Source organism: Patella vulgata, chromosome 3, assembly GCF_932274485.2.
Source record: "Patella vulgata chromosome 3, xgPatVulg1.2, whole genome shotgun sequence".
In the NCBI taxonomy this organism is placed as follows: Eukaryota; Metazoa; Mollusca; class Gastropoda; family Patellidae; genus Patella; species Patella vulgata.
Genome location: NC_065881.2, coordinates 35,061,122 through 35,075,156, shown reverse-complemented (window position 1 = coordinate 35,075,156; position 14,035 = coordinate 35,061,122). Strand labels below are relative to the sequence as shown.

At 35.8% G+C, this 14,035-nt stretch overlaps 1 protein-coding gene across 3 annotated transcripts in view; it reads right to left on the bottom strand.

Moving 5' to 3' along the window:
- LOC126816717 (uncharacterized) overlaps nucleotides 1-14,035 on the bottom strand; it is a 119,217-nt gene that overhangs the window by 8,191 nt on the left and 96,991 nt on the right. For all 3 annotated transcript variants that reach the window (XR_007678523.2, XM_050543470.2, XM_050543469.2), the window contains one exon: nucleotides 1,549-1,683. Coding sequence is in view for 2 of the 3 variants with exons in the window: in XM_050543470.2 (XP_050399427.1) it covers nucleotides 1,549-1,683 (135 nt within the window). In the remaining variant the exon portion in view is untranslated. The remainder of the gene's footprint in view (nucleotides 1-1,548; nucleotides 1,684-14,035) is intronic.

The window sequence follows — 14,035 nt, the reverse complement described above, 5'->3', positions numbered from 1 at the left end:
AAAAATACTCGTCATATGTCGCCGGTTTTACTGAAATTGCGGACTGACTACCAAATATTAATTGATTTTAAAGGGAAAACGAATTATTACGGAATGTGAACGGAATATAAACAGAATTTAAAATTATGAAAATTTAACCGTTGGATAACACTTCTATCTCCGTAACATGGCTCCCCTTAATTGGCAACAATTTACCACACATCACTTTAAAAGTCATATTATTATGAGTCTTTTAAGAAAACAATATAAACAAACACTATTATGAGTCTTTTAAGAAATAAATATAAACAAACACAAAAGTTTTCCATTTTCTAGCTTAGTTTTCACACTTTGAAAATTTTCAACACAATAAGGTCTTGAAAATGTTCAACACAATACAGTCTCTATCTTGGCTCCATGATGGGGAAATAGCTCACAAATGTATTTGGAAGCAATAGAACAATCTTGGTCTCTCAATATACGTTGGTGGTTTAGTACGTTTGCCTTTCTTATCAATGGTTCCATCGGCGAGGAAGAGTTTAACTTTTCGAACTGATCCATTACCACTGAAGTCTGGACGACACGAGCAAACTACCAATTATTACAAGAGTCATTGTCACTTTAAACAGTCACTACATGGTTGACTTGAATGTTTCTATGTGGTTTATTTCATTTGAATCGTTCTTGAAGGTTGTTCCACCTGGTCCAAAACTGAATAGCTAGATGGTGAATACGCCTCCATTGATTCTTAGAATACTGATCAGAGTTGCCAAATACACTTGGTAGTGGTAGTACAACTTTAGAGTTCAGCCATAATAAATGATTTGTCGTAGTTATAGGTGTTAGATTATCAGTATCATTGATTACAGCAGTTAGTGGTTTGCTATTAACTATGGTTTCAGCTTCACCAAAGAATGTTCGCAATGATTCATCATCTAACTGGTTCTTGTGGTGGTCTAAAACATCTTATAATACATTTCTAACGGTTCGTATACACCTCGCATATGTCTGGAGTGTGGAACATTCATCTTAATTGTACAAAATCGCATTCATCCTTCAGTAGTTCTTGACGAATCGTATCTGGATCCGTGTCATTTAACGCCATGGGGAGTTCGTTACAAGTACCAATAACCCTGGTCTTGTCTTACTTGACGTACAGGAAGCCTTCTTTCAACAAATCGAATGCAGAAGGGGCCATAGTAATCTACTGAACAGTATATTAAAAGGTGGATATGGTTCACGCCGGTCTAGTGGCAAATCAGCCATCTACTGTCTTGTGTTTTTCATCTTAACTACTGGCAAGTAACACGTCTCGATATATGGTAGGCGACACAGGAGCTTTCATCTATAATTCAATAACTAACTGATCGGATCTCATTGTGTGTTATACTCTGTTAAAACTTCAAACACTCAGAATTTCGCCCAGAACTATTTTTGAACTATAAAAATTATAGCAAGAACGGCCATCTCTATATCTAATTCTTACATAATGCATCTTTAATCTGATTAACCAAAATAAGGATCGACAGATCAGTTTTTTGCGCTGAACGCTTAAGATAATTTACTAACCTTTCTAGCAATACCCAGGAATCGTCCTCCTTGTATTTCAGCCGATTTTTTGTTGAGAACACATGACTGTGCAACTACATTGATGTTACTTCCACCACGTGTTGGAAATCTTACAAATAAATAAGCCCTTTGATCCTGTCAAAAAACATTTAATACGAATTTATTAATTTATAAGCCTACTGCCTCTGTTTTTACAACAAACCGTGTAGTGGGGGGGGGGGGCATGCATATGTATTTGTTTTTTCATTTCATATCGATGCAAAAATTTCGTTTTCAGTACCAATTTGAAGGTAAGTGTCTATGGAACAATTCTGGTTCGAGTGTCAAGCAGTCAGATAAAAAAAATCAAAATGGCCGCCAAAATCCAAGATGACTGCCAATATCCAGCTTTTTTTCGCATTACGCCTCATAACTTTTGTACGGTTGAACCTAAAATGGTGATTTTGGTCTCTATAGTTAGGTTTGCATGCATGAATAATTGAATAAAAATACAATAAACAGGATTGGAGCATATCTTTTCTTATATTGAGTCCTACTTCCAAGTAAATTCTTACATATTTGCTTGAAAAAGCTCCTTGAACAATACATTCAATACGAAAATGGTTAACAGATTAGGTTTGATTTTAGTATACAAATTGGCCAACGACTGACTGAGTTATAACGAGAAATATTTCGACAAGGCATCACTTCACACCAGATGTTAGTGATGTTGTCAAGAATCTTAAAAAGAAAAAGGAATTATTAAAATCGGTCAAAAAGGCGCTGAGTTATAACGAGAAACATTTCAACCGAGCAAAACTTTCCGTTTAACATTTTATAAGTTGGAGAGAACCTTTGGTTACCAGTCGATTTTGATAAGACTTTCAAAATAAGCACCCAATGACCAACTTTTGTTTGTTTGGGATCAACTTTTGACATGATTTCAAAGTTCTGCAGTCTTTGAAAAAATTAAATTGAATAACGTCACTTTAGTAAAAAAAAATCGACCAAAATCTGACTGACTTAAAACGAGAAATGTTTCAACCAGGCATCACTTCACGTCAGGTGTCTGACTTTTTCAAAAAGATGAAAGTATTATTAACTAAAGTATAAAGTGTCAGATGTCATAGATTATATAAAGAATCCCAACAAGAAAAAATAATTATTAAAATCCGTCAAAAACCGGGAGGATCAAAACATGAAATGAAAAAGGCGGGAAAGAACTATACCAGCGGCTGCCAGGCAGGATACGACCACATTTTCGAGAGATGGATAGAAAACAAGCTAAAACGAAAGTGATTTTTCCTAAAATCAAGGGCCATAATTCAGGAAATTACAATTCGATATGCGCAAATATCGAAAGGAACCAAGATCTTAGGGTTATAAACTTACATTTCAAATATCAACAAAATCGGATAAAAATTGTGACCTCTATAGGGTCCACAACCTTGATATACCATATTTTTACGCAATTTGAGAACGAGGGGCGGCCATTTTGTCTGTCAGTTTCGAACTCAAACGTCCTTAGGATGTAACGGTGATATAATAATACGTTTTTTTAAATCGGATAAAAATTATGACCTCTATAGGGTCCACAAGCTAAAAACGCGATTTTTCGTACAATCAGGGGCCATAATTCAGTAAGTTACGGTCCGATATGCGCGAATATTGAAAGGAACCAAGATCTTTGGGCTAAAAACCTACATTTCAAGTTTCAACAAAATCGGATAAAAATTGTAACCTCTATAGGGTCCACAACCTTGATATATACTATATGAATATATGAATGTTTCTCAGTCTGTCATAAGCAGGCTATGGTCCAGATACCGTGATACACAATCTGTACAGGACAGACCACGCTCAGGTCGACCAAGGGCGACAACTGAAGCCCAGGATCGATTTATCCGTACCTTGGCCTTGAGAAATCGTGTCATCACAGCAAATCAGATCAGCGCTCGTCTTCAAACAGACACTGGTGTGAGAGTGAGTGGTGGCCAGACGATTCGGAATCGACTGCATAGGGGTCACCTTCGCGCCCGACGTCCTCGCGTGATCCCTTGTTTGAGAGATCATCACATTCAGGCAAGACGTCGTTGGTGTAGGGATCGTCAACACTGGGATAATCGACGCTGGAGCAATGTGATGTTTTCAGATGAGTCAAGGTTCACTGTTGATTTTTTGGACAGACGTAGGAGGGTGTGGCGTCGTCGAAACGAGCGCTTCCAAGACGTTAACGTCATCAGACATGATCGATTTGGGGGTGGTTCTGTTATGGTGTGGGGAGGCATCACTGTTGCTGGAAGAACGGCTTTACATGTTGTTGCAGGGCGTGTTAAAGGCCAGTACTACCGGGACAACATCTTGGCAGTCCATGTTGTGCCGTTCGCACAACGTCATGGCCGCCGTTTCATCTTCCAGGATGACAACGCAAGATGTCACAGGGCCAGGATCGTTACAGGTTACCTCCAACAACAGAACATCACCACATTACCTTGGCCAGCACTGAGTCCCGACCTCTCCCCCATCGAGCATGTCTGGGACATGCTTGGACAGAGGTTACGTCAACGTCGTCCTGCCAATGTCCAAGAACTTGCTGCTGCGTTGCAACAGGAATGGGACAATCTGGACCAAAATGACCTTAGACGTCTCATTAGGAGTATGCTACGTCGGATCAATGCTTGTTTGGCAAACAGAGGAGGATTTACCCGTTACTGACTTGGTTGTGATGCTGTGGTAACTTTGCTGTTTGACCCCGGGTATCATTTTACCCTTATAATGGTCAGTCTGTGCCTTACTTAGTCTAACGATCATTTGGAATAAATCGATGAATGTGAACTTCATTTCATTTTGTCATTTGTTTCTTCGTCAGTTTCATTAGGTGACTTTAATAACACTTAAAAATCAAATATCCCCTACTTTTTTTTAATAGTATATCATATTTTTACGCTATTTGAGAACGAACGGCGGCCTTTTGTCTGTCAGTTTTGGGCCAATTTTCACGAAATTCGAACTCAACCGGCCTTAGGGTTTACCGGTGATATAATAAAACGGGTTTTTAAATCGGATAAAAATTATGACCTGTATAGGATTCACAAGCTAAAAACGCGATTTGCCATACAATAAGGGGCCATAATTCATGAAGTTACGGTCCGATATGCGCAAATATCGAAAGGAACCGAGATCTTTGTGTTATAAACACTCATTTTTAAGATTCAGCAAAATCGAATAAAAATTGTGACCTCTTTAGGGTCCACAACCTTGATATACCATATTTTTACGCTATTTGAGAACAAAGGCCGGCCATTTTGTCTGTCAGTTTTGGGCTGATTTTCACAAAATTCAATTCAGCCATCCTGAGGGTGTAACGGTTATATATTAACACGTTTTTTTAAATCGGATAAAAATTATGACCTCTATAGGGTCCACAAGCCAAAAAACGCGTTTTTGCGTACAATCAGGGGCAATAATTCATGCAGTTACGGTCCGATATGCGCGCACATCGAAAGGAACCGAGATCTTTGTGTTATAAACTTACATTTCAAGTTTCAACAAAATCGGATAAAAATTGTGACCTCTATAGGGTCCACAACCTTGATATATACCATATTTTTACGCTATTTGAGAACGAACGACGGCCATTTTGTCTGTCAGTGTTGGGCCGATTTTCACGAAATTCGAACTCAACCGTCCTTGGGGTTTAACGGTGATATAATAATACGTTTTTTTAAATCGGATATAAACACTCATTTTTAAGATTCAGCAAAATCGAATAAAAATTGTGACCTCTTTAGGGTCCACAACCTTGATATACCAAATTTTTACGCTATTTGAAATCAAAGGCCGGCCATTTTGTCTGTCAGTTTTGGGCTGATTTTCACAAAATTCAATTCAGCCATCCTGAGGGTGTAACGGTTATATATTAACACGTTTTTTTTAAATCGGATAAAAATTATGACCTCTATAGGGTCCACAAGCCAAAAAGCGCGTTTTTGCGTACAATCAGGGGCCATAATTCAGGAAGTTACAATCCGATATGCGCGAATATCGACAGGAACCGAGATCTTTGGGTTATAAACTTATATTTCAAGTTTCAACAAAATCGGATAAAAATTGTGACCTCTATAGGGTCCACAACTTTGATATACCATATTTTTACGCTATTTGAGAACGAATGGCGGCCATTTTGTCTGTCATGAAAATGTGGGCGTATAAAAATGGCGGAAAAATATTGAGAAATTGTAAACAAATTTGTCGGCACGTAAAAAGTCAAAGGCGAAATTCGAAATTGTGTGAAATTTTCAAATACCACAAATTCGACCCTGATCCGGCTATCCAGAAATGTATTCATTTCGGAAATAGTGCACAAATTCTCCAAACTACGGCCTATTGGGTTATTTTCGCGCCCGTTAACGTGGAATTTTGACTTTTTTTTCATATTCAATTCAAAATGGTAACCCCCAGTTGACCTAAATGAATATTCTGCTCTGAACATTTTTTAGACATTCCTTCAAGGATTCAGAAAATATAAATCCGACGTTTCAAGAAGGTGGCACTTCCGCTTCGATCGACAAACTCCATATTATTTGTACGCATCAGTAGTTTCTTAACTAGTACAAAAATAAACATTGATGGCAACCTTGTTGAAAACTTTGATCCTTAATTTTCCCAAGGAGAGATAAGTTACAAAATTTCTAATGACATCGTTGAATAAATCAAAAGGTCACAAAGTTATAGCTATGTAGGTCGATTTTTTCATCAGTAAATTTCGGTGATTTCGGATTCTTAAAACGTTTTGACAATATACTGATTCCAAAGCCACCACGCATTCTTGGAAGGGGGCTAATCAGAAATATATTAATTTCGGAAATTGAAGACGAATTCACGAAATGGTGGCCGATTTCGATTATTTTCAAGCCGTTAATGGAAATTATTCACTCGTAATTTTGAAATATTCAAATACCAAAAACTGAACATGCGCCAGGCTATCCAGAAATATATTAATTTCAGAAATAGGAGACGAATTCTTGAAACTACGGCCTATTGTGTTTATTTACAAACCTGTTAATGTAGATTTTTCACCATTTTTCATATTCAATTCAAAATGGTGACCATCAGTTGACCGAAATCAAAATTCTACTCCGATAGATTTTTAGGCAGTCCTTCAAGGATTCAGAAAATGTAACTCCCATGTCTGTAGGTAAAATATCGCAAAAGCCTTGGGGATGTTTCAATGCACTTTCGGTTCGATCAACAAACGAAATTACACCGACGAATATTCTAAATTCAAAAATCGGAAATTGCAGGGGAAAATGATTTTTTAAAGATACTCAAAGAAAAAAGAATTATTAAAATAGCTAAAAAAAAAAACCCACAAAGTTACAACTATGCATTGAAAGTTTTTTCGTTCGTAAAATGCGGTGATTTCAAATTTTCAAAACATTTTGGAAATGGTTTTAATCCACAGCCACCACCATTTTTTATTTTTTTAATTTGGAGGGCGAGGGGTCAAAGTTTCAGAAAGGTCCCATGGTTAGATTCTGAGATATAAGATTTATGGGAAAATAAAAATCATCTGAAAAATAAAAGGAAGTAACGTAACTGAGACTTGTTTTAGTGTAATCCCATAAGTTCCAGTCCCAGAAGTTAAAAAACGAGACGGATCCGAAAATGAAATTAAAATGGTGGGAAAATATTGAAAATGAAATGATATAATTTTGAATGGAACTTATATTTTTGGAATCGGACTGACCTGAACTAATGGAATATTTAGGCCAAGTTTGTAAATTTTGAAAATTAAGGAAATAAATTGTCTTGTAAATAAATTTGTCGCCACGAAAAAGGTCAAAGGCAAAATTTGAACATTCTACCTCAATTAGAAGGAGAGTTATTGTGTTCCAAATGCTTATCGCTCTACTTACCCTAAACAGAAAATGCTCATTATCGAACTTAGTCCAAGTATTGATGAAATATAACTATACACCAAATTTCATCACTCTCACTCATTTATGGCAAATGCACATTTATATAAATACGTATTCTACTTTCAAGACCATAAAAGAAAAACAGATTACAAAGTAGCTATAAGTCTAAACTATACCTTCTGATGCATTGATGACATAACACCTATCAATGATAACGGACATTTCAACAAATATAAAATTGAAATATATCCTCCTGAACCTGCCTGAACTAATATTAAAGAAAATTCCGGTACTATAAATGCATCTGTTCTTGACCTGGACATCAATATAATTAACAATAAATTTAATGTCGGTATTTTCGACAAAACAGACAAATTTGGTTTTGAAGTAGTAAAATACCCGTCAATCTATAGTAACATACCAGATACCACGCTATATAGTGTTTTCTATTCACAGGCATTTTTGACAATATGTAACAATAAAGAACTATTTCACTCCCGAATAAAATCTCTTTACTTTAAATGCACTGCCAAAGGGGATACACAATTACGCATTTTAAAAGAAATTTCAAAACTTCTATTTCTTCAACATACCCTACCAGCTGTTCAAGGCTCACTTTCTGCAAACAAGATTCCAGAAACACCCATCCCGCCCCCTGAACCAAACTACCAGTTTACACTGATAATGTCACCGCAGGTTAACAATGCACCCAGCTCAAATAAACACACCCTATCAAAAACTAGATCAGGAACAACATCTACACCATGCTCCCTGCATGATGACAAATGAAATGAAATGAAATGGGGTTTAACGTCCTACTGTTTTGCTCCGAACTGGGCTAATGAAGACGGGCTGCATGACAGCCTTACAACTCTCAAGCTGACGGCAGATACCCAGTCTGAAACCAATAACCACACCCCACTATCCAATCAATCCCGGGCATCCTTGTCATCATCAGAAGAGGAGTTGAGTAATCTAACAGAAAATGCAAATGGAAGCTACTCTACGCCGCTTCTACAACAGGATTCAATAGTGCGCAGATTAGACATGTCAGCCCCTAACCCCCGAATGCCCGCAAATATATTAAAATCCAAGTTGAAGCCCAACAAAACCAGGCCAGAAACTACTACACCTAAATCAACACCTTATGAAATAACCAACCTAACCCTCACCATTACAAACCTAGAGCTTAGGCTTGAAAGTTTAAATAAGCTGCTGGCTAAAGAAAAGGGGAAAAATGCTACATCTACTGATGATATAACCAAGCTTAAAAATGAAATTAACCAAATGAAAATTATCTCTAACCAGAAACATGAAGAAATATCCTCATAGTATTCAAAAGAAAGATTATCTCTAGATAAGCACATTACAGACTTGAAAGAAAAAACCCAGGCACTATATGTTCAAGAAGAAAAATATCGGTTACTGTCTGAGGACCAAACCAAAGAAATCGATAACTATAATAAACTCCTAAATGAAAAGGTAGAATTAATTAATCAATTAACACTCAAATATGATGAAAAGTCTGCTTCCCATGCTGCCTTGCTTGATGAGCTCAATATATCTAAGTGTGAGAACAAGACACTGCACTCAGAGGTTACACGATTGACTAATGAAATTACCGCCATTAAACAATCTACCAACTCAGTAACCAGCCTCCCTCTACTAGCCACAAGTATAAAAAAAACATCGAAGAACAGATTCAAACCATATCTAAAAGTGTTTTGAGGTATAAAGGCCTTACCACTTATACATCTACAACAAATACAGTCAATTCCGGCACCCTTACTCCTATTAACCAGCGTCTGGATCATCAATTCTTAAATATCTGGTTCTGAAACGAATTGACAAGTCCTTTTCTACTGGCATAAGAACTATAAGTGGTGCCAGAATAAAAGATCTTTCATACCACAGAATATTGTATACCCAATTGGCTCTAACTCCTCAACCAATATGAATATTGACATGTATTCAAGGGAATACTGTGATTTAGTTAGACTTACAAAGTTGAAATTCCCTTCAGCAATCATCCACTTTATTGAGCTCTTACCTCGAGGTAAACAAACAGAAAATGATAATATTAAGAGACTAAACCAAAGTCTCTGGCAAGTTTGCGAAAGTCTAAAGTGCTGTTTTGAGAAATCAAATAACATATTTCTGAATGATGAGGGTACAATAAACAACTCGTTGTACCAGGGAGATGGGACACATTTGAACCGCACTAAAGGTACTGCTAAATTAGCATCCTTGTTAAAAGATGTCTTGTCACTACATGTTACACCTGGTTGCTCCTTCAGTGTACTAAGCAGCCACCCAGATTCCACGAATAACCCTCGCCAGCTAGGATACAAGTTCCCAAACCCAAGGTGGTCACCTATCCGCAATATAAACCTGCCTCCTCCGCCACCATCAAACCTGTTTCAACTGCCACCATTCCCATTCTATCCACCACCTATGCCTAGCCAACTACCTCCACCACGTAACAGCTGGTATCATACATATAACCGTAACTTCTCCACATAATATGTTACCAAACTTAAATAGTACAGTGTGATGACCGAAAATCGGTATGTTGGATTTAATCCTCAATGTGATGATCGAAAACGAATATGTTGGATTTAATCCTCATGTGGCAAATATATAAAACAAGTGTTTTGGACTTGTGCCAAATATATAAAATCATTATGTTGGATTTAATCCACTAGTCCCATATTTGTAAAAATGTATTGGACATAGTTCACTTGTGCTAAATATAAATCCTATACGTTGGATTTAATCCATTTGTGTCAAAGTTTAAAACTAATGGGCTGGATTTCCAGCCTTGCCAATTATCTACATGTGTCCATACAGACTTTTTGGGCCAAATATCTAGTCTGATCTATAAGGAATACCGCAGTTATGTGCCAACTAAAAGCGAAGTAAACATCTATCTGTGTCTTAATTGCCTGTCCTTGTAAATGGCTATTACCGGTATATGCAAGTAAAACTATATAAATGTCTTTATGTAGTACAATGATACGAATAATCAAGTGAAATTAAATGAGATCAGTGAAGACACTACACAAATCAATCTATATGGAACCAGTCTGGTTTATTCCCCTATAGCATGATGTTTTTACAAGTGTTCTCTTATCGCCATGAAGAACAAACTGACCAGTGAAGATTGTGTCAACCTACATTGACATTTTAGCCCAATTCATAACTAAAGCTTTAAATAGTACCTTGTATGGACTAAATTTCCAAAATATGTGCCATGTAAATTATTTCGTTTAGTACTACAGATGTATACATGTGCCACGTACTCAGATTATCAGATGTCATATTATTAAAATGTTCAGAAGTAATATTTACACCGGGGCCCATACACTATGTGCATGTATATCATTGAATAAGCATACATATCTATTGATATTACCCATGTACGCACACGTGTATCCATGACTAAAATTCAAACAAGTATGTATATGTACATGTATATAAAGGCACATGTACACATGATTCATATTGTTTAACTCCCTCTCATTTATTACATGTTAGTTCGCATGTACAGCTATGGCATATTATAATGGTGATAATATTGTGAATTGTTGGTATTTCGTTCTTTCAATATATCATTCGTTCATTATTCACTCTTTCATTTAAACATTTCTATTTTTCTTATGTTTCTATTAATCCTGCGTTGTTAATTAGACGTTAAGCTACTTATCTAATGACTGATCGTTGACAGCTGACACATTAATGATTTTAATTATTATCTTATTGTTTATTTTATTGCAATGTCTTGCTTGTATAGTTTAATCTCTCCTCTTTAATTGTTATTAGTAACCTTGGTGTATATTGTTAATTCCTAAGATACCATTTTATTATAAATACCGATTTGTACATTGAAAAAACATTTTGTCTGCGATATCACTTATGTGGAAGCAGACGTTAAACACCAAGAACTACTACTACTACTACTGACAAAACATTCTAGGTTTCATACCGTTTCCAGGATAGTTACTCTGCTTGCCGGACGCGCTGTTCTCCTTATATGATGTTAAATGTTTTCCGGTAATAAATAGTCTCAAGGATAGTTCCAGTCTTTAGTTCTGTAACAGTGTAAATCTTCGATAATAACTAAAGACTGGAGCTATCCTTGAGACTATTTATTACCGGAAAACATTTAACATCATAGTAAAATCGAATGACTCGAATGACAGTGATATTATCTGGTTTAAGATACTTTGACCCGTTACTCAATTACCATATAATCTATTTGTTGCAGCAGTCTATATTCCCCCCCAAAAATTCACCCATATGGCAAAAACTCTCTTTTCACCCATTCGATGCACTTGAAAATGATATCCTTAAATAAAATAAATTGGGAAAGATTATCTTAGGTGGGGACTTTAATGCGCGTACACATAATCTGTCCGACACACTACCATCAGAAGTAAAAATTAATATAGATAAAGCCCTTTCCTCAAATATTTAATGAGGATATACCACAAAATTTCTTTTTGATCAATAGAAACAATAGAGATAATTATATCAATCCATGGGGCAGGGAACTCGTTCAGCTATGTAGTAATACCAATATGTGCATATTGAATGGTAGGTGCGTGGGTGACTTTTTTGGGGCTCACACCTGTGTTACCTACAATGGTTGTAGTACAGTGGACTACATTGTTACCAGTCTCTCTCTATTTGATGATGTATCAACATTTAAGGTCTCACCTTTATCATATCTTTCGGACCACTGCCTTATCTCATGTAATATTGATATAGGTCTAAATACTTGTCATAATAAAAATAGTAATAGTAAAATAGATACAAATACGAGCAACATTGAAAATAGAAAAATATCAAAACCGTACGTGACAGCACTATATGTGCTCCGAAAAAAATCTTAAAATTCATTTGGAAACCAGACTCCGACCAGGAACTGTTCACCGAACTAGTCAAATCAGAAACAAAAATGAAACTTAACAAATTGCTAATTACTGAATATGAACAAAACTCTTCTGATGTGAACTCTGCTGTTCTAACTATAACTTCGATATTAACTGATAATACTAAAGTTTGTGTTAGATTGGTGAAAGTCAAAACAAGAAAAAAGAAAAACCAGTGGTTCGATAAAGACTGCAGAGTACTTAGACGTGACATGTTAAGTGCACGGCACAAGTTAAGGAGGGACCCTAATAATACTGTACTACGACAAACATATTTTAGCCGGAAGAAATTGTACAAAAAAATTACTAAATTTAAAAGTCGCCAAGCAAAAAATAATATCCTTAATAAACTAAATGATCTTGAAAATAATAATCCCCGTGTATACTGGCGACTAGTTAACTCACTCATCAAAGATGATACCAAAAATGTAGGTGATGATATCCCCATAAGTACATGGAGAAATCATTTTTCTAATTTATTCAAAATTAACATGCCAACTAAACTAGAAGAAAATAATATGGATGCAAAGATTACAAATCTCTTGAACCACTATCGAAATAACTCGAACGCAATTCATAGGCTGTAATGGTTGAATTAAGTTCAGTTTTCAACAAACTTAAAAGAGGTAAATCAAATGGCCCAGACCTTTTACTCAATGAGATAATTTTAATCTCACGCGAATATAAGATTGATCATTACTTGAAACTTTTCAATTTAATTCTTAGCTCTGGCATATTTCCTGAATCCTGGACAGAATCATACATTGTGCCTGTGCACAAAAAAGGTGACAAAGCAGATGTGAATAACTATAGGGGTATAGCTTTGGCCAGCTGTCTTTGCAAATGCTTCCTCTCAATAATTAATAAACGTATCACATTATATATTGAATCTAATAAACTAATTGACGAGGCTCAAAGTGGATTTAGAGAAAACCGCAGAACAATAGGTAATATTTTTATTTTAAGAACAATTATACATAAACATAAATGCAAGAAAAATAATCTCTTCCTTTGTTTTATTGACTTTTCAAAGGCTTTCAATACTGTCTGGCAAAAAGGCATGTTTTCCAAACTATTAAAACATAACATAACTGGCAATATATTTAACTTGATAACTTCTATGTACCAGAAAACTCCTTACTGGGTAAAAACTCCTGGGGGATTGTCGCAGTCTATAAGTTCAAACATGGGAGTAAAACAAGAATGTGTAATGAGCTCAACATTATTTAACCTATATATTAATGACCTACAAAATTACCTTAAAAATCCTAATAATTATGCCCCAACTCTTGATAATTGTCAAATTTCCCACCTACTATTTGCAGACGATCTTATACTATTATCCACTTCGGAATCAGGATTGCAATATCAGTTAACTTCGCTTAAACAGTTCTGTGTTGACTGGAAATTAGATGTGAACCCACATAAATCAAAAATGATGCTATTCATAAACAATAAAAGAAAAATTAACTTGAATTATTACTTTGACAAGCAACGTTTAGAAATAGTTAAGCAGTATACATATCTAGGAATATGTTTTTCCAATAACTCCAGTTTTAAAACCGCTGTCTCTGATTTGGGAAATAAAGCAAGAAGGGTGTGGTTTTGTATTCGGAATAAAATTTGCACTTTTGCTTCTTTACCCACTAATAC